Here is a 22,609-nt window from a genome sequence, read left to right as displayed (position 1 = left end):
ATCTAAACGTAAAAGTAAACGTTCATGTTATCAAAGATATTGAAAAAAATCTGATTATTAGTTAGTTAGTTTGACTAGTTCTAGTGTAAATATTATGAAATTGAATGTATTATTAAATTAATACATATGAAATATTATTTTACTAATAAGAAGTTAGTTTCTTTCAAATTCTTTCAAACATCACACATTTAATCAAAGTAGTATCGACGTGAAACAATGCACTTTCCTAGCGATGTAAGAGTTGTCAATATCAGAAATAAAAAATTCTATATGTGAAATGGTGGTGTTATTTTAACCTGTCATCATAACCATATTTATATATATCCTTACATATATATATTTCCAGCAACTTTCATCATAATTTTTTCAAAATTCACACTCATATGTCTAAGAAAATCATACGACTAATTTAATCATTCATTGTGACCAATAATGACATTTTTTAAAATTTTTAATTATAAATATGACAGATGGAACAAAATTTAATAGATGATATTAGGTTTCAAAGAAACGATATTTCATATGCAACTAAATGTATCAAAATATCGTAGCATTATCTTAATATTTATACATCACAGAATTAATAAATTATTAATCTCATAATTACTCACCACCCACTTATTTCGACCACCAATTAGACGATGCGTTAAATATAATCTTTATCTCGGATGTCTGATTCAAACATGGACGTAAGTTTCGAAAGTTTAAATGGCGTTGGGCGCGTAGCGAGAATACAGTTGGAACGCCATCTGGAATCGTTGCTTCCGGTATTGAGCAGCAGTAGAATGGCAGTTGCGCGCAAAAGTCTGTTTATTTACGTGCTGTCGATGATTAATTGATCGCGAAATCGCGTCTACAAGCGATATCCGATGAGTGAGTTCAATGGAAACGAAAACGAGATGGTGTAGAGGTGAAAACATAATTAAACAGATTCGCAGAATATAAAAGAAAGAAAACGCTAGTGAATGTCGTGACTGTGGAATTCAGCCTATCGTCATCGTTCTAACCTATTTCTCGAAACATCGTATTCTTCATTCTGGAATTTTCTGACGCGCTGTCAACGTTTGTTTGCCAACAGTGGTTCGGCATGATGCCATGTTCCCGCAAACGCTGAGCACGGAACCGTGTAAAATTGTTACCATGGCTGACGAAGTACTGCCGGCGAGTTTAGAAAAGCTCGAAATTGATCGTCTCTCATCGAGCTGTCCTCAGTAAGCATTTACCGCCAGAAAGCTCATTTAAAGCGCCTGCTCCTCGCAACTGTCCTATTCCAGTGCCTCGAACATTCTGAATTCTATCGTGTGCGCTCGTTCGATGTATCGGTTCGTTGCGGTTTTGCGACTCAATCCATTTTCAACGCGCGGTCAAGGTCTTCGGTTGAAACCTTACCTCGTTTCAAGAGTTACGCGACAATTTCTTGTTTATCCATCGTATGCGTGCATCTTGGTGATTTGATTTATTAATGATGCAAGCACTCGTGAACACGCATTTTAATGATCGTTACTTCTTGTACTCGATGCTGCGAAATAATAACATCGACTACGATCCGTAAGCAAATGTTTACACATATTTCGAGCAAGTTAAAGGGCCTCCACACAGAGTCATCTACATTTACGAAATATTGCTCCTTGTTAATTTACGCGTTAATACGATAAAGGAAACGAAAATAGAATACAAGTGAAGTGTAATGATTGATGTTCGTCAAAATGTGATAACGTGGATTTATTAAATCTTAAATATAATTTCATTCAATTAGTGCCCCATTTTATCGTGGTTTCGACATGAATTCACGTAGTTGGATGCTATTGCATAAGCGACCGAGTATTAAACGTTTACCAATATCCGATTCAAGGTTACGTGGCAAGAATGATGAATCATCGCGAGATGATTTTAAATCATCATATAGTTAATGTTTTTGTAATGTTTTCAAATCTCTTTCTCGACAAGATTTTATTGAATTTTATTTACGACATACGAATGTTGAAAGGATTATGCGTTCCCAATAATTATTTTTATTCGTCGTGATGTTAATTATCAACACTGCTTTCTATTGTTTCAGTATTACACCCACTGACAAAGCGAAGCCGTCAAATCCATTTAGAACAACAAGTAAAATCGTCAGTTCTGATTGCAGTCATTTATTTCGAAGACGATTGATACCTGTCAAGCCAACATTAACCACAAACAGTCCCAGAGGCGTTAAAAGCACAACGAATTTTAAACCATCAAAGAATGAAAGAGTACTTGATAAAAATAAGAAAAACTCAATAATCAAAGAGGCTGTATTAAAATTAAATAATATTGGCACTAATTGTCTTAGTGATAATGTAGCAAATACATTGATTAAAGAAACATGTAAATTTAATATTTCTGGTAAGAACTCAAAGATTTTTGGCCATGGTACGGTCACAAAGGACTTTAAAACGCTAAATATTAGTGAAGACTCTAGACAAGCTAAAGACGATACCAGCATTCAAGATAATTATCAAGTTAATAGTTTCCAACGTGCACGTAGTAATACGATGCCAAGCTTAAAAAGAGGGCCTGGGCCAGGTGGAGGCAATAACAATAATAATAATATTAACAATAATAATAATAATAGTCAATCAGAAGCTGCTGGCTCAACTGGTCAACCTTCAAGTTCAAATACATGTTCAGTACAAGCACGAATATCTCCACCTTCATGCGATGTCACTATTGACGAGCTTGCCAGCTACTTCGAGGAGTTTGTTCATATTCCAAAGAAGATGTCGCACATGGCAGAAATGATGTATATTTAATTATAATATATTGAATTGTAACAGACAGATTTCTTATACGGTTTTTCAATGACTAGCATGCAATGCAATGTTTATGCATGATTACAAGTCTAAATACTGTATGTTTGCTACAAATCCAATTTAATTTGGTACCTAAATTATATATAATATACAATAAAACAAAAATAAAAAAAAATCTGTGTTTTTGTAGAGGATTACATTTAAATAGTTTTTTTTTCTTTTTTTGTAAAAATGGTAAAAGAGAACAAAGATGATAATGTATTCATTTTAAAAAGCCATTTGTGTCAAACTATTCCATTTAGTTCAATGAAAAGATTTTAATGTGTTTGTTTTTTAAATTTTTGTATTATGAAATGAAACATTGGTACTAGAATAAATTCCTTGCAACTAACGTATTGTATTATTAAAACTCCCAACTTACTTGCGCGTTTATTAATGAAAGAATAATAATGCGTTATATGGATAAAATATATGAATATCACTTGACACTCATCTGTTAATATGATACATAATATATTTATCTGCATAGGCTTATGGTACTTAATACAATGATACAAAGTAACCATTAAATTACTTAATGATAATAAGCTTTGGTACGTAAACAATGACGATATATTGATCCGTTTTTACTTTAGGTACGAGTGAACCATGTTGACGCGCGGTGTGTATGATCTTGACGAAAGCCTAAATGCATTAAAAAATATCCATCTATTTGGTGTGACGACTGTTTCATTTTTTAACATTTATAAATGGTTATTAAGCAATTTCTGACACGTTAATTTCGTTGGTGGCCCCGCGCAATACTCAAACTCTGTATCAAAAAACATGAGGTTCGTCACTATATCACAGATTTATTAAAATTTCATTTGAACGGAGCCACAACGAAACAAATTTTCAAAAGTAGGCAAGTCAAACCGAACAAGAAGGATTTACTTCATATTTTACGAATTATAGAAAGAATGAAACTATCTTTTCATGGAAACTTGTCTCCAAGCCGAGAGACGCAGTGTTCGAAAAAAGAAATTCGAAATAATACAAAAAGGAAACTATATGGAACCATAGTACGTATTATAATTCATACTTAAAAGATATGCTAAAGCTGTCACACGATTTTACTAATTGTAAGCAGTAAAAATACTTATTCAATAAGAGTAATAAAAATAGAACTAGCGTTATGAGTTGCTACTTTGATAATTATGACGACGAATATTTATAGGCTATAGACAAAAAATTTAACTCGAAGATCGAAATACTTCAATTCGGGAGCCTTAATATAAAGCCTATATATTTATTCGTGGCAACGAATGGTCGAAAAAACGTTAAAGGATCGATAGCCTTACATAAACCAACTAGCATATTGAGTATACATACTTTGCTTTGAACTACCGAAAGCACAACGATGATAGAGCATTATTGCATTCGTGATAGCTCCATTAAAGACTGGAACATCTATACGTTACAATCAAGTTGAAACACGCAGCGTCTCCCGACCAGAATTCGATTTCAATGCATCGTGAAATACGTCGATGTAAATTTTTTGCTTGTTTTCGTTTTATTTAAAAATCCTTTGAAATTTATTATTTCAAATACAATAGAAAGGATATATACCTATATCTGCTCGAATCTCTAATTTGAATATGGACAAACAAGTATAAAATCGAGATCGTTTTTTAATTATTATATATATATATATAAATTACCAAATTTATTCTCGTGTAACAATCTCGTAAGAAAGATTGAAATTTCAATTACATATGATTCGATATCCTCGTGAAAAATTAGATCGAGCATATATAGTCGTCAAATACAAATTCAAATGCAGTTGATCTGTTCCTTTTGTCTAAACAATATCAGTCTCTAGATCCAGTGGAAAGGCCACATGATGCCCTTACCAGTATTTAACATTTAAATATACTACTCTCTTCGTCTTGTTCGGATAAAATGATGTACATGCGACAGTGTTGACATTCAAGATAGAGAAAATCAAATACATTACTTTCTATATATGATGGACATTATTTGCCACCGATTCTCGACGAATCGAATTCGTGCATGATTGTATTTCAATATGAATTCTACCAACTATGGCGACAACATGATCGTTAGCGAAAAATCTTGAGTGACCATTCTCCATGAGAAACACAACATTTTGATCGGTATAAAACGCTCATAGAAAAAGTTTGTTGGACGTAATACAACTACATTTCTAACACTACGTAAACATGATGCTTTTTCACGTGCATTCACCGCATCATACTATCATAGAATAAATTAGTCAACTCACACAACAAAAGTATGTAGTGTTTGCCTCGCTAATTATAGTAAAAAACATTATATTTATTGGTATACTATGTAATTGTGGCAATATAATGTCGAGTTCGCGACGAGTCCCGGTAAACTTAAGCCACAAAAGTATTCCACATTCGAATCGATATATCAATTGTATCGATATCTATTTGGAATCATTCGTATCATAGTTTGTTACTAGACAACAAACACTGGTTTGTCAGACGTTGGTGCGTCCGTTTCATGAAAACGTTCGTTTCGTTGAAACGACACGATTTTCTTTCTGTTGAGCAATAGTTACGGGCCGTACAAGAAGCATGACATTTTATTGCTCATCTCTTAATATTTTCACGGCAAAATGCGCGTGAAAAAAATACCACACATTCATAGTTGTAACAATTCACTACACTCACGTACATAGTCGTCTTATCATCGCTCGCACTTTCGTACTTATATTCTATCATCTTCTCTCTCTCTCTCTCTCTCTCTCTCTCTCTCAACTTTTATCCCATTCATTCGTTTAATATTTTTTTCTTGTTCTTATTCGTTTAAATGTTTTATATATTTAAAGTGTCATAATGGCTCACCTTGCTTATCGTGACATAGTTCAATGTACGCCTAGGGACTTATACGTCTAACGATACGTTCCGCGGAGGACGACCATGACGAGACAACGATATACGTCCTCGGGATCGAAACCCTTTCTTATCCGAGAAATATTCTTATACAACGAAATTACGAAAAAAGACGAGGATCTGTCGGTGTTTCACATCCCGAGGAGATTTACAACTACCTTCATGGGCCTATCGCCTAAACTCTACCCTAACTTGTCGTTTGTATGTTTAGTAGAAAATTTACAATTTTTTTTTCAAACACTTTGTACGAGCAACATCGATGACTTAATTTTTACCTTCAAGTAGTATCTCTAGTATTTTTTATTTTATTTTATTTTTTTCTCTCGATAGGTTCACGTAGTTTCAAAAAAAGTTTGTCACTTCTCGTGGCGACGTGCATTTATATAACGTACTTACATATGTTTGTTTCTGTTATTAGTAACTTCTTCTTACTCGCGTCTTAACGAATTTGAAAAAAGAGGTCTAAATTAATACAATGACGAGACATATTCAGATGTAGGTACATTATCGACTCGCCGTAGAGAACAGATAGCTCTTGGCTTTCCTTTACAGATGTGATCACAGTAAAAAATAATAATATATATATATATATATATATTTATATATGTATATGTATATGTATATTCGTCGGAGAAACGAACGTGTGCTTTCGAATCGTATATTTGGAATACACTGTTCACAGAACAAAAATACACACATCGAAAAAGTTTTTCTCGTTTACGTATAAAACGTACTTAATCTCTCGTATAAAATATTGTCCTACTCGACGTATCGTTCGAAATCAAACGAAAAACTTTGCATATCCTAATTTATTATATCAATAGAATGATTGTATTTTAATACAGGCTTGTGCATTCAATAATTGATGCACAATCTGTGCACTTGGATTCGCAAGGAGTGAATCTAAAAGAAAAAAACAAGATTTGAATTTTAGGAAAAGTCAGTCGCGATTGATTCGAGATCAATGAAGAAGCAATCGCGCAGATTACATAGATGTCGCAACACTTCTGTTTATCTGCGTCGTAATCATACATTGACGGATTAATATAATCGATTACATTGTCTACCATTTAAAATTCTACTTTTTAGTTCTCAACTGTTTCCGTTCTACCGTCTAAACATTATCTTTTTTTTTTTTTTAATAATAAGATACCTTTGTCAAATATTTTTAATATACTCTCCAAATTGTGAAAATGCTTAATAAATAGCTCAAACGTTGAACGATTTCGTTTTAGATTCTATAATATATATCGAATACGTAGCGGGTAGAGAGATTCTATACTCTTATCTTCAGTCGCAACGTTTTGGCTCGTTATTAGTCGGCAGTTATCCACGATTGGTCACAAAAGTTTAAAGTCTCATCGATACACAGTACGAGCAAGACTCAGTTTCATTTTTTCGTTTCTCAGTTCCATGGCACACAAGATCATTGTTCTTGATCATGCTTCCTCGATGACTCTCAATTTTCGTGAAGATAACGAAAGAACACTTCGTAAATTATCCACGATTATCGCAGAATTTTCTTTTCCTTTTCTTCTACGTCTCTTTGTTTCTTCTTTCTTTTTTTTTTTTTTGGCAGCGTTTAACAACCATTGCTTCGAAAAATCTGGTAACGTTTACAAAATTCTTCGCCATCAAGAGACAGCTTATAAATAGTTCCTGTACCATTCTGTACTTTCGGTAATTCTCCTTTTTTTCCAAGTTTCCTTCTTTTTTAGAATTCATTATTCCTGTTCGCGCAGATAATATCTCTGCAGATTTTTTAATATAAAAAAGGACACGGTAAACAGAGTCTTCAGACGTATTGCTAGAGATCTAGCAATAAATACCATAAAACTCCATGGCACAGTTAATGTGCGCTGGATGGAAATGACCGTGCGGTACCAGGTGACTCTGCATGTGAGCTGTGTATCAGTCAGTTGGTGGTTCTAGATAGGGTATTTCGCTAGTGACGTTGAATGACTCGAAATAGTGATTAAGGAACTCGAACGTGGGTCGCTTCTCGGGGCTAGCATCCCAGCATTGTAACATTAATCGGTAAATGCTGTCCGGCAGCGGGTGATTCAATGGTTTAGGCATCCGATAGCCTTTATTGATCTGATCGATTACTTCGCGACCCTGCATACCTGTAAAATGAAACGAACGATCGAAGAAATAACAATAATTATTTTCTATATTTTTAATTGTTCGATAAATTTAATTTATACAAACGTCGACTATTATGTAAGGACCACATCAATGAGAAGATATCAAACAATTACAATCTTGAACGCAAGTTAATAAATAGTGAATTAAAAACACAGAATTGCAGAAAATTAATGAAATTACAAAAAGAAGAATAAAACACAATTAAAAGTTAATGAATTAGAGTAAACGGTATTATTGAAACTTACCAGGATAAGGAACTTGGCCATAAGTGAAGAGCTCCATCAGCAGCACGCCATAAGACCAAACATCGCTTTTGATGCTAAATCTGCCATAGACAATGGCCTCGGGAGCAGTCCACCTAACAGGGAATCTACTTCCCTGTTTAGGACAGTATTCGTCATCCTCGATCGCCCTGGCGAGACCAAAGTCGCAAATCTTTGCTTTATTCTTCTCGCCTATCAGGACGTTCCTCGCAGCAAGGTCTCTGTGTATCAATTGCTTGCTCTCGAGATGTTCCATACCGGATGCCACTTGTGCAGCAATGTAAATCAGATCCTCGAACTGCATGTATTTGCCGTCACCTGTCCTGAGAAAGTCCAACAAGCTGCCATTGCACATGTATTCTTGCACGATATAAATCGGTTCTTCCTTCGAACAGATCGCGTACAACGCGACTAGATGTCTATGTCGGAACTGTTTCATGATAGCCGCCTCTTGGAGGAACGCCTCCGTAGACATGGTCCCTGGTCGCAACGTCTTCACAGCCACTTCGATTTTATTCCTCCATTTACCGTAGTATACCTCGCCGAAATTGCCGTGGCCTAATTTCCGTATCAGCTGTATCTCGTTCCTATTGATCTCCCATTTGTCTCGTAACTCGGGCCCGAGATCCCACATGTCCGGCTGCGGTTTTGGACAGGGCTTCGAAAGCACATGACACAGACCCAATGCATTCTCTGCAACAGTCACAGTTCGCAAAGTTACAGAGGAATTCCAACGAAATTGTTGTTGCAGGGAACAGTGTACGGGTTGATGTGGTTTGAAAAAAAATACCGTCCAAATGTTTCAAATCGTATGCGTCACTTTAGAATTCTATATGCTGTAGGAAACATTTTAATAAGACAAATAGAAGAAGATTACTTGTTAGTTACAGCGAACAAAAGTGGTTCTAAATCTTCTTAAGGCAAAACTACCATATTTTAAGGGCAGAATACATATGTAAATGGCACAAGAATTATATTTTTACGATCATATATTTTTCGTAAAGAATAGAGACAGTAAAGGGGAAGAGATTAAAATAAATCACTAAAGATTCAATACAACTTACTGCTGTACGCCATAACAAGGGCGGGTAGGGTCGGGAATGTCTGGTTGGTAGCGATAAAGAATCCTCCATTGTCGAGCGGCTTAATTTTATAGTGTTTTACATGATGACCCCTTCCCTCCTCCCAATCCTTCACGGATAAACTGTATCCTCGTGGATTGTGCTCGCTGGGTCTCACCAAGAACGTTCCCCGAGGGTTTTCATCCACCAGAAGAAGCTTTCCAGCTTCTTTACGGGAGACATTCTCGAAAAACCAACTGCAGATGGAGAAAAGAAACAGAAAGGAACAGTGTTCAAGGTTTATAAATTTCAAACTTTCTCGATGATTAGATGACACGTTCGTTTGCTTCTTCCAATTCTTTTAATTTAATTTTATCGGTACGTCGCGCTTTGTTCCGATTATTCGTGAGCGTTTCGGTTCGCTTTTTCAGGACAGACCTGCGAACGAAGGTTCCGTGTTCTGATGGCGCTATATCTATACGTATCCTCGCTGTGTCTCTGAAAACGACGCAACAAAGCGCAACGTACTAATAAAAAGACGAGTGAAGAAACACGGACGTAACGGCGGAAAAATAAAACTTTAAAATTGCTACTTGCGTATGCGAGTTTTTCTGATCTTTTTATTAGACATCTTTTATCAGTCTATTTATCATTTTTATCTATCTTTTGTAGTCTATCGCAAGATATACAGGGTCATTGGTAACTGGAGGTACAAGCGGGAAGGGGGTGATTCTACGCGAAAAAAGAAGTCGAAAATATAGAATAAAAAAAATTTTTTTTTTACATTTTTTTAAAAATCTACAGTGAGATCCGTTTATAACGAGACGTGATATTTTATCCTATATTTTCGACTTCTTTTTTCGCGTAGAATCACCCCTTTCCGCTTGTACCACCAGTTACCAACCACCCTGTATGCTATATCTACTCATTGGTTTTGCAAATGATAATTCAACTTTGTAAAATTATACTATCTCGCCCCTTTAGTCGTTAAACTTTCCTTTGTCCGCAACTATATGACAACGTCGAAGACCGTTAAAAGAAAATTCGTAACGAAGGAAAGCAAGTCGAATGTATTATATAAACTGCTAATTGGAAAATGGAAGGAAGACTCACTCTTCGCTCTCGACCGAACGCTCCACGGCCACAAAGTTCCACGGGATGAGACCTTCTTGCAAAGTTGTCAAGTGTAAAACTTTCCACCAGTCGGGCTCGGAATCGTCCAATACTTCCATCCGGTCTCCCTTTACGAAACTGACATCGGTGCTCTCGCGCGCGGTGTAATTGTACAGGGCCACCACGATCTTGTTCGACCTTTGCGAATGCGCTGTTTCCAGAACAAATCAACGTAGAATGACGTACACGTAGAAATACGAACTATTTAAGGAATCGAATCCAAATTTTCTTGAATGAATTATATTGATATTGCACAGATTATTGGCGATTGCAATTGCAATTGACAGAGTATCGATCAACGAGATTAGCACGCGTCGATGAAATACTGCGGTCGTCGATTCATATAGAGTTATCGTTCGCAAACAAACTATCGTTGAACGTTAACGACGAAAATATTGAAATTTCGAATTTTAACGACTATTCGTCATATACATGTAAATATTGAAAATTGCATAGTTTCTCAATATGAATGGACAAATTTTTTGAAAAGACATTCATAGGGCAAAGTAATGAATTAAGTATAGAAGTTAATTACATAATTACATATGGTCTTTTTTTTTACATTTTGCAAATTTTAGTTTGCTTCTTTTTGCTAATTCAAAGCAACATTCCTGTGAATTTACTATTAAATGCTCAAATAAATTAGAAGATATTAATTACAAACATTTGTTGTTCACAATAATATCATTTTAGAAATAAATTAATATTTTTGAGCAGTTGTACGAGTCCTTTATATATATATAAATTAGCAATAATAGAATGTTTCAGTAATATTAGTTGCCATTATAATATATAAACTATATTCCTATGGAATAAATAAAAACAGGCATCATTTTGTACTGACTGTAAGCAATACAAAATAACATCTTCTTTCTTTACGTTCAATTTTTAGAAAATCACAAGAAATCTACAGCAAACATATAAGTTAAGCATACACGAATCGAGGCGTTCCTAACTTCGATTATCAAAATATAAAATGAAATTTAAATATCGAGGAGTTTACCAAAAAAAAAAAAAGCTCACTCTTAAATCTATGGGATTATCTTCTACGAAGCTGAATAATTGAAACGAAACGATAATAATATCTTCCTGGTGGCAAATGTATTATTTTCATTAATTCACTGACAGTGAATCGCATATCCATTCTGAACTAAAATAGGTATAATAAAAGAAGTTTCTGTCCGTGTAATAAACAGATCATCTCGGAACGTGAAGCATATTAAGCAAAGTAAATCGCAGGCTAAAATAGAATCTTAAACTAGAAACTTAAAGTAAAATCGCTATGTTAAAAAAGTAAAATAAAAGAACATAAAAATACACACATGCAGGCTTAACGACAGGCGAGCTTGTTTTACGGGGCTGGTGAGGAATTTGGAGCTTACAAGGTGTCGGCCTCGGTCGTATGATGTCTGCCCTCGTTTGTACACCCCTCTGATTCGGGTCAGCAGTGTACCGATCCAAAGAACCTCCATTACTGTGTTTTGAGCTTAGTCCTGTATCTGCTTTCTTGTAACCTAAATAACCAAGCCGAACATTTGTAACGCGAAATTATGATAAACGACGTTACGCGTGACGTTACAGTTCAGACGTAAACGAGGCTGAGTGAATCAACGGAAACGTTATTTTAAAAGAGTAGAAAAATTACAGTATTTATCGGGTTGACGAACTTGGAACAATTTAACAAATAATGTCATTGGCGAGATTTTAAAGTGGTAAATGAATCAAAGTACAAGAAATCTTTAAGAATATAGATGATAAAAATCTTTTTAATTGCTTTCTTCTCGTGCACGATTCAGATAAAGATATTCGCTATCGCGAAACGAGAAGGTCAGAGTGAAGAATGAAAAAATATTTTCTAATTCCCCCGTAATAATTCGAAGAAAGGTATCCAGAAATTCAGTCTACACGATTCTATCAGTTGGAGTCGATGGAGGAAAGCAATTAAAGTAGGATTAACAGGAGTTCCAGTTAACAAAGCTGGAACCATTTAATACTTTAATTAAATTACATCAAAGAGGATTTTTAATTTGAAATTAAAACTCCCGTACTACGGCCGTACTATTCCCTTCGAAATACTTTTAATAAATCGGATCTCTCGATGCAACTCTTTATTGCACGCTAAAAGGAAACGCAACTCGCCATAATTAAACAGCTTTTCTACTTCCACGATCTCATTTTACTCTGTGTTTTGTTGCATTTAACCGGGAACTTCCATTCAGGAGTTTCAAAAGACATACTTGAAAAAAAAAGAGAGAGAAAGAGAGAGAAAGTGAAAAAGGGAGAAGAGAAACAAAACACGTAGTAGGAGTTTTGTAAAAGAAAACTCATCGCGGTTTCGCCACGAGAATAAAAAGCAAGATAGAAGGAGGCTACTCACCAAGGGGTTGAGGCTCTTGCCGCTTGCTACAACACTTGCCCATCTTGGATGTTGTGCTCGATGTTTCCCCTTTCGATCCTGATTCTACGCGCCTTCTATGCTGATGCGTGCCCCCAGGAAAGTCGCCATCTCGTGAACTCGGGCTGATACGGCGCGACGGTGGTTTCCGTTTCGACTTTTAGCATCACTTTCTTCTCTCCATCGCGTGTTTATCGAATCCGCGCACCTGCAAGGTAAACCAGAATTGTCGACCATGATTCCTCTTCGTCTTGTTACAGTGAGGCGACTTTTGAACGTGCCACGATGCATTATCGTAATTCACAGTTAAGGACGTAGGTTTATATATACATCGGGAAACTTTTTTCTGTTCCTTCACGTTCAGTTATGATTTATCGAATTAGATCTTTTTAGCGCCACTGTGCATTCGTATATTTATAGCTTGCCAAGTTTTTATGCTTCTTAGTTCGATCTAGGATGAGACGAATATTAATTTAAACAAATTGCTATTACAGTCAAAGTTTTTATGTTTGTTAGTTTGATCTGGGATAGATGGGACGAATATTAATTTACACAAATTGCTATTACAGTCAAGGTTTTTACGTTTGTTAGTTTGATCTAGGATAAATGAAACGAATATTAGTTTAAACAAATTGCTATTACAGTTGCAAGCATTTATTATTTCTCTTATGTTCGCTTATGGTGTTTTAAGTTATAATTATTCAGATGTGTTTGTCATTTCGAAATCTTTCATATTTGCAATTTGCAACAGATGGAATTCGTTATAAGCAATTCATTATCAATTAGTTCGTCGTGGATTTCTTTCGCGTTGACGTGATTTATTGAATTGCAATTATTAATATATTTATTATTTCTATTCCGGTGCAACTACATCGAGGAAGAAGCTGACTTATGAAATTGCTTTCGCCGCTCCCTAGCTTCCACCGGTGGATCATCGATCATGTTGTATTTAAAGAAGACTTAGAACGTCCGTGTTTTATTTCTCCTTGCCTTGTTCAACATCGTGCATCTTCTTTACCGGAGACTAGCGTGTTCCTTTTCGATGCGAGACAAATCAGGCATGCCGCCTGTGTTTCCGAGTAATACGTTAAATTAAAACGAGCGTAACAGGAGGACTCGGAGAATGCTAACCAGTTGATTGTTCGCATTCATAGACACGGTGAACGCTCTCAAACAGAAAAATGTTTTCTTTCCTTCGTCCGTTCGTTGAATACCTTTAATCCGTAATTAAAATGCTGGCGTCCAGTGATAAATATTACACATTAATTTTCCTGGATGCTTATGAGTCATTAACTCTCTTCCTCCCTTTTTACCTTTTATTTTCATTTCGGGTATAAATTAGGAATTTTTCTTGTAGGTAGAAGCTGTTATAAGCATGGATTGTTAGTGTACCATATCAGACAAGCTATTGCATTGATATGTGTTTCAAAATAACGAGTGTTAGTAAGTTTAATATACACTGTATAATCTCATTACACATACATAAAATTTAATAACCAAATAATAATTATTTAATAATAATTACACTTTTTATATATATTATAATTATTATATTATAATTATTATATATATTATATTAACAATAATTATAAAAATAATTGTTTTATTTTATTCGGATAAATGTCTCGCGGAATAATCATTTTAGATAAATATTTCTCATTCTATTACAATTCTATGATTGTAAGATTCGAATGCACGTTCGTACCACTCGAAGTTCCTTAAACAAATCTAACAAATACGCAATCAAATTTCCATTGCGCTCTTTATTTCTTCCTAAGTGCAATAGACCTAAATACGCGTAAAATCTACCGATCCATTTCCAAGGTCTCTCTAAACGCGGAAACTTCCAAGGGACCTGTTAATTATTTCCAAGTATCAGTTGCCAATACCTGGAACGAAGCAAACTAGTCAAACTCGAAGCCGTAAATACAAACGTATAAACTACTATCGAACGACAATGTAAGCTGTAAGGTTGCAGGTTTTTCCGCATTGCTCCCGATTCCTTAGGGAAGACCAGTCTGAAAACAAAAAGGCGCGACACGATCGCGAAGTCACGTACAGACATTTTCTATATCCGTGGCTGTTCTTCCGATGAAATCGTTGCAAGGGATGAGTCAGATAGAGCCCTGTTTCAATGAAATTTGACGTGGTAAGAGATATAACGTAGATACGTAGATATGTTAACATGTATGTTATACACAGTTGATCAATATTTTTGTATTTTATTTGAAAAATGACTAGTTCTTTCGTAACGTAGCGTATAAATATATATATGTATAATATTGTGTGATTTTATCAAACTTTAAATATATTTTTGTCATAATTGATTAGTCATGTGTAGCTAAAATTACTATTTTATATTATTTTAATTTATTGCAAATTTTACTTTACAGTTTTATTTTATTTAATCGTATCTGTATAGGATTGTTTGCATTGTTATTTAATTATTATTCGTTTGATATGGAACCATCAGCAGGCGAAATTTCATTGAAATTCGAAAGAACCGTGTCAGATGTAGCATGATACGTAGGAAAAGCACGAGCAACAAGGATAAATAAAGTTAGGAACGCGCCTACAGGGTTCATTTAGAGTTTAGGGGAATACGACTATGTCTTTTGTCGTCCACGAAATACCATTACAACGTGCATAATTACGACGCGACGTTGCGAATTCCAAGTTTCTGCGGCGACCTGTTACACAAAAAGTGGAAAGCGACTTGGGAAAATCAACTTTACGACTTTTCATCTGCAGGCCTGCTGCAAACGAAGCCTCTTCGTGATCCTAATTCTCTACCGGCATAAATTGCACGTGATAGAAATTCGCTCAATTCAGACGCTATATATACGTGAGAAATATTACGAATTTGTGTCAACAAGTAAAGCTCAGACTCGAGCAGCTTTTTATATTCCGTCAAGTGTTTGTTAAAGATAAAATTCTAGTCGGTTTGTTTTCAGATATCTTTTATACGATTTATTTAATATTGTTTACAAGTTTTAAGTAGTTCGTTTAATATTTTAGGGTACAATGTGTCCATTAGTTATCGAATTTTAGGTAGATTTTTTTTTATTAGATTCTATAATTAAGAGATAACTGTTCTTTTTTATTTTTTAGTTGGATCAAAACGATTTTATATTAAACAAGATAAATATTTTGGAACGCGGAATAAAATATAGACAATGTTAAAATTACATGTTAGTATATATAATTATTCTGCGAGTACTCGTTTTAACTTTATGAGTTGAAAGAATGGGAGAACTTTAGACAACTTTCTTCCAGCGACAACTTGAGAAAAGATCATTTTTATAATAAAAGTACAATACAATAAACTTCAAAAAATTAATAACTCGTTTCTTAGATTATAACCATTTTACAAATTTAATTGTTGTTTCTATCTGAACCGAAGTTTTTTCGATCTGACACTTGAACAGCTTGCCTAATTGTTCTTTTTAGTCTTCTTAGTTTTAAGAAATTAGTCTAAGTTAATGTTAGTTCTAGTTTAATGACGGCTTTCCTTCAAAGATTTTTGTAATTTACAAAAGTTTTCCATGTCGTTTGGATTCTACTTTCTTAGTATTTAATAATAGCCAAGTTGAATTTCTTACACGATCTAATAAAGACGTAAAACAAATTACTGCCGTTTACCAGCACACTTTCACGAATTTTGATTATATTTGATACAAAGATGATCTACTGGCAACGCACTACTTTAATATCCTCTTGGATTAATACAGAGAAACAGTTTATTAACGAGAAGAATAGTTTCTTTTCTAGAAACGTTGTTTCATCTACAACAAGATCTCTGATGGATGTGGTGAAGAAATACATCGAATAAAATTCACGTTAAAAGTTCTAATTACCATACTTTTATAATTAAACAAAAAATCTAGAGATATTCTATACGTATCTTTTCACTCATCTTCGTCGTTACTTCTTTTCATCGTAAGAATTTTCAAAAGAAAAGTTTAATAACGTGGCGAAGAAAGAAGCTTGGAAGATATAGAATATTTTCCTGAAACTTCTTAAAATTTGATAACTGAAAATACACATTTCCATATTCAGAAATATTCATCAAATATATATTGCACAAAATTGATATATTTTTTTGAAGAAAGTCAACAAAAATGTACTTGTCGTGTTCTTTTTCTTATGATCTTCGCGTATACTTTTCGAAACAAAGTTAAAGAGTTAAGGAACCTTAGCATAAAACGAGGAAGATACTTGCACGGTACTTTGTGCATAAACCTGCAGCATTACATAAACACGCAAAATGACGAGAACTCGCTCAACTTCCAGAGAGCTGCGGCCATGCATCGACGTCGATCGAAATATTTACGAGCCTCGTAGCCGTCTCTGTGCTCCTCTGACACGAACGAAGGTGCGAATGTTTCGAGATTCGTCGTGTGTGTTTAATATCCCGTTTGGAACGAAGTTTCCTCGCCTACACGTACACGCAAACTATCACCTGTCTGTGAGCAAAATTTTCGTACACGTGTCGTACGACGGAAATACAGGACGTTCTCTGATGGTTGTAGGCCGCTTTCGATGACCGATAAACAAATTATGGTGGCGGTGGAAGCGGGCAGAAATGAAATCACCGCTTGAAAGGATCACCGCCGTATGATAATGATAATGACGTAACACGAGGAAACAAAATTTCGTTGGGTCCAGTCTGAATCAGCTGCGAGCGAGACACGGAAATCAAGAGGACCGCTTGACTTATGGATCATGTACGTATACGGTGGTTTCTGGTAAATTTCGCTTTTAAAAGCTGACACTTGCGTCAGTTGAAATTAAAGAGGTATTGTATACAATGTCGATTTAAATTGTTAATTCTCGCTGTGAGTTTCATAAAAGGAACTTTGTGTGGCAGAGAAATCGCAATAAAGTCGTCTCTTCCTCGTCTTTCGATCTGTTTTACGAGCAAAAGACTTACTACGAGTAGATCGTGGATATTTATGCAAATTCGTATCTTTGAGAGTATAATTAAAAAACTGGAACTTTGATAACAAATTAGTTTATCTATTCGTTATTGTAAAGGGTATTATACTTTTACATAATTTTGCATATTTAGGTATATATGCATTTTTCATCTCAAAATTGTCCATAGACGCGTAAAAATCTAATTACGAGAGAGAAGTTGTCGAGGGCCAAAGGAAGGCAATTCGAGTTTGTATTCGACGCAAAATTTTGTCAGAAACTTTGGTAGCTTGGATAAGGAAAACCGAAGGAAGTATTCCTGCATTTGACGTAAATCCAATCCTTGGATGTTGTACATGATCCAAGAATAAACTTAAAAAAGAAAGAAAAAAAAAAGAAAAAAGGATTTAGAATTAATACGAATTAACGTTAACCGAGGTGTAAAGCAAGCGATTCAATGAATAATTAAAGAGCGTTTAAGTAGGTCAGAAGAGATCTAGAAACGAGTCGGGTGAAAATGCTAAACGAGAGTCTTTGGTCGCGTTTTTAATCGACGCGGTGACGCGATGCGACAGGACAAATCCAGTTCGACATCGGCAGTAATGAATTTAGGACGGTGGTAATCGCGAGCAGAGGCACTTAAAATATCGGTGTGGTACTTAATCTTGTCGTACGTTCGACCGCGTAATTTCGCGCGTTGTAATTCAGGATGTGGTCCTACGATATTTCTCGTTAATACATAGGACTATGGCAATTGCTTTCCCTCCCGGACAGAGCCGACGAAAACTTCGATATTTGTGGTCTGTTCATTCCACTTTTGGGTTTAATTTCATTATAATTTAATAATGATTTAAGCTTTGAAATTATAACTCTTATATGTATTGCTTCTCCATATTTTTTTTATAAAATTGAACGATTTTGCACGTTACAATTAACAAAATCCTCCTTTGTATTTCTTGCAAGGTGCAATTAATTTCAACGTTTTAATTATCATTAATATATATAGTAGCTATTATGGTATTTATTGGAGATCGTTAAAAGAAATTTACGTAAATCGCGTAACACTACCGCGACATTGTCATTTAATAATGATTTAAGCGTTAAAATTATAACTCCTTCATATTTCTTATAAAATTGAACGATTTTGCACGTTACAATTAACAAATTCCTCCTTTGTATTTCTTGCAAGGTGCAATTAATTTCAACGTTTTAATTATCATTAATATACTCTCTTGTTATTACGTTTCTTGTAAAACGAATCAAATTGTACCGATATAGTAACTATTGTGGTATTTATTGTAGATCGTTAAAAGAAATTTACGTAAATCGCGTAGCACCACCGCGATCTTTAAACGTGCAATTCTATGAATTTTCTTTACGAAGAATCCGATGGATTCTTTTCACGAATAAGATAAGAACATATAATCTTAAACGTAAACAGTTTATTTAACCCAAAAATGCCAGTTTCAGAATGAACCGCAGAAAGGACATGCCGATGAAAACTGTGGATTCTCCATAGGATAAGCAACATGTACCGAAGGTCCTCTACATTTCACAAGCATCTGTAAACTCTAAACTCTAAACCAAATGACATACCGCGTTCCAGCAGCCTGGAGGCTTCCAAAAACCCGATCGACGAGGAAAATACGATGGAAAACCTTCAGTATCCGCACGTTTCCCGCCGTTCGCGGTCATTTGAGATGGACAATGCCGAGAGCCCATGAAAAGGTCCCACGAAACGGGTAGAAAAGGAAAACTTCGTGTACGGAATGTTTCCGTAAATCAGAAGATGCAACGGGATGTCCCGCATACTCGTCGCGCCATGAAAGTTTTTAATTAAACAGCCCAAGGCTGCTGTATCTCGAATATTCGAATAACGATGCGTTGAACTTCACCTTGGGATACAGCGAATTCGTAACTTTCTTTTCGCAACATATAATGCTTAGAAATTTGCATACATCTTTATTTTTCAATGGACCATTTCTTCACCATGTTCCATTTATACATTTCATTTCTATTGTATCAAATTTTTGTAGGCGTAGATAATTGGTAATACCATGAGAACATTACTATGAAAGTATTATTTACTAAATGACACTGGGACCTGATTGATCAATTAGTATGTAGATATATACTGTAATAAATAGCACGGGGTGGAAATATATTTTGTAACCTCCTTTGTACGAAGACTACGCAGCAAGAACACGACAAGTCACGTTTCTTACTTTTCGCAGAAAAACTGTTTTAAGATTCAGGGATGATTTATGAAAATGTATCCCAAAAATAGCAGATTCAGGAACATGTTTAGTCGCCGGATAGATACAAGTAAGTTAGATAAATATAAGTGAAAATTCGAACAAAGTACGTAAATAATATAAATGCGAGGGTAAGTTAGAATATGTCCTAAAAAAAAAAAAAAGTCAGAAATTGAAAGTGCTGCGACACGAAGTTTAGCTAACGACAGACAGAGAAAGCGCAAGGCGGTCGATCTTGCTTGGCCCACCCCAGTGGCGAACCCCATGGAAACACCATGGCGCGGGCACAGGATAACGTTCGTACAGGACTACACCACCACCATCATAGTAACACGTTCTCTCCCTATGTCTTTCTCTCTCTGTCAAATTGGTCTGGGCGCACATGCACATCATCAAAAACACACGCACAGAGAACAGGGTAGACGGTCGATATCCCACGGTTGTGCGTATATACACGCTATCTGATGGTGCTTTTATGTGACGAACAATGACGACGTTTCGTGGCAGGCTACATACAGAAGAATTAAAATTTCGTCGTGGCGCACTTTGCTGCTACTTTGAACACAGATCGAAAATCTTACGACGAGATGACGATATAGAATCTTTTAGAAATCTTGAAACTCTCAGTAGACAACCAACATACGGGTCCGATAGTGTAACATGAAATGTTTCGCGTTTTGAAAATTTCTAACTCTTAACCTGTAGGTCTATAAAATATTTTAATGAATAAAAACTGTATATAAAGCAGGTGCGTAACTGCGTCATTATTATCACAACGCGAATATTTATGCAGATATGAACGAAAGAGATTATTTCATCCTATAAACATCGTAACGCGTACATTAGTTTCGATATTTTCTTACATTTCAATATATCGTACTATACGTTTCTGGTTATTTTATGGTTCTCGACTATTGTATTAGAATTATATGCAGATTACGCTGTTCGAGTATGGAAAATAAATAGTATCTGTAAAACAATTTATAGTAGATCCACGTAGACTTTTATAGCTTCATATCCAAACATGTTTAACGGTTTCGCGACTAAGGAATGCGGATTTTGTCATTAATTGGTATTGTAGTTAATAGTTGCCAACCCAAAAAATTCCATATTTTCATAAACTTTGCCAGATGGACGATAAATTGATTTCTAAACAGATATTTCTCTCGTCTAGCAAATGCTCGACGAGTATACTCGACGTATTACGAATCTTTACGTATCTTGCCACGTCTTTGTGTATTTTATGTACATTTTAAGAATAATACATTATAACGATTAATACGATTATTATCATGATTTTTGTATTACATCGAGATGCAAAATGATCGCAGCTATTTAAAGGTAGAAAGAAATTCATTTGGTATATTTTTGACGTCATTCTTCGTGGTTGAAGAGAAACCATATTTTAGAATCTCTTTTTCTTCGCCCCCTAATTTGAATACTAATAAATTAAATATTAAATAATTAATATATCCAGTCTTCCTATTTCCAAATGACATATTATCCGCGATTCGTCAGTTCTTTTTATTACACGAAACCCTAAAAACACAGCGCAATATACGGCCTTAAGTGGGTCTTACAACCCTAAAACGTCACTCCTACTTACTCGATGGTTCGATTTACGACATCGTTATATGCATCCTGCCATATCCCGGGGAAAGGGGGCGAAAGGAAGAACAAGAGGGGGAATACATTGTTCAACGGGGGGGTGCGGAACTCCGAGACTACTTTTTCCTCTCGTTGATAGAAAAAGTTGGAACAATGGGTGTATTAAAGCTCGCTTACAACTTGAAATCATTCGTTTTGAGTTTAATCAGCGTGTATGTGTAGGTTACCATGTCACGAGAGTGACGTACTTGACGTTTTCGACCTTATCGTATCGTTCGTTTCGACGGCTGATGTGTTTGTCAAACGGATTGATTGTTATACGAGAAACAAGATATTTGAGGCTGCCAATAGCTAATCGTATGAATTTTATTAGCTTACATGGACAAAATAAAAATATTCATATTCCTCGAATCGTTTAAATTCAACTTTTTATGCATAGCGCAAACTTGAGCTAATTTCGTCAAAAAAAATTCTGTACAAATAGTTACGTATATTAATTATTTCATTTGCTATAAAGTCTATTCGTTCGAAATAATTAAATAACATTTTTTTGAGTAAGGTAAAAGTCGATAAGAGTCGAGAAAAGATTATTTGTTTCAACTCGAACAGCTTTTAAATGATATCTTCGCATTCGCATCACTGTGCAGTGAATTTATACAAATTCATTCTTGGTTAATTATATGATGGCTCGCGCGCGTCTTCCGATTTTGCATGTTCACGTTATGTTTATCGCTATTTAATTTTGGTTAATTAACGATGATGACGTTTAGAATTACGTGGATATTAGATTCCATGGTACGTGTATACATATATATATATTCGTGGAAACGCTAGAATTACATCTGTTAAATTAATATCCGTCGTTAATTAGAAGCACCGGTTTGTTTCGTTTGCGTAAATTGAATATGCATATCTCGTATCACTGGGAAAGTACGTGGAATGATATCTGCGAGGCGAGACGCAGACAGGATAAGAATATTATTTTATCAATAAAATATACTGTGCAAACGTATACGTGCGAATGTGTAGGATGAATATAGAAGAAACAGCAAGATATAGTTACTTTTAGAGACACTTACTATGTATGG

At 35.1% G+C, this 22,609-nt stretch overlaps 2 protein-coding genes across 8 annotated transcripts in view; one reads left to right on the top strand and one right to left on the bottom strand.

The window, feature by feature from the left end:
* Nucleotides 1-749: 749 nt before the first annotated feature.
* LOC126867179 (putative mediator of RNA polymerase II transcription subunit 24) lies at nucleotides 750-3,171 on the top strand. 2 transcript variants are annotated; one of them, XM_050621420.1, is made up of 2 exons: nucleotides 750-1,211; nucleotides 2,060-3,171. In XM_050621420.1, exons 1-2 carry the CDS (start codon nucleotides 1,096-1,098, stop codon nucleotides 2,778-2,780), a joined length of 837 nt encoding a protein of 278 aa, XP_050477377.1. In that variant the 5' UTR covers nucleotides 750-1,095; the 3' UTR covers nucleotides 2,781-3,171. The 2 variants fall into 2 exon arrangements, with proteins under 2 accessions (XP_050477377.1, XP_050477379.1); XM_050621422.1 differs by lacking the exon at nucleotides 750-1,211 and adding an exon at nucleotides 1,235-1,548.
* Nucleotides 2,884-22,609, bottom strand: part of LOC126867178 (tyrosine-protein kinase Src64B) — an 87,269-nt gene continuing 67,543 nt past the window's right edge. For 5 of the 6 annotated variants that reach the window (XM_050621415.1, XM_050621414.1, XM_050621417.1 and 2 more), the window contains 6 exons: nucleotides 12,724-12,949; nucleotides 11,669-11,860; nucleotides 10,287-10,497; nucleotides 9,177-9,430; nucleotides 8,095-8,805; nucleotides 2,884-7,827 (listed from right to left, as the gene is read on the bottom strand). In XM_050621415.1, the coding sequence (XP_050477372.1) occupies nucleotides 7,613-7,827; nucleotides 8,095-8,805; nucleotides 9,177-9,430; nucleotides 10,287-10,497; nucleotides 11,669-11,860; nucleotides 12,724-12,766 (1,626 nt within the window). In that variant the 5' untranslated portion in view covers nucleotides 12,767-12,949 and the 3' untranslated portion in view covers nucleotides 2,884-7,612. The remainder of the gene's footprint in view (nucleotides 7,828-8,094; nucleotides 8,806-9,176; nucleotides 9,431-10,286; nucleotides 10,498-11,668; nucleotides 11,861-12,723; nucleotides 12,950-22,609) is intronic. The other variant, XM_050621419.1, reaches the window with a different exon arrangement.

This window comes from Bombus huntii, chromosome 6 (assembly GCF_024542735.1).
Source record: "Bombus huntii isolate Logan2020A chromosome 6, iyBomHunt1.1, whole genome shotgun sequence".
Taxonomy (NCBI): Eukaryota; Metazoa; Arthropoda; class Insecta; order Hymenoptera; family Apidae; genus Bombus; species Bombus huntii.
This window is presented reverse-complemented; position numbering and strand designations above follow the sequence as displayed.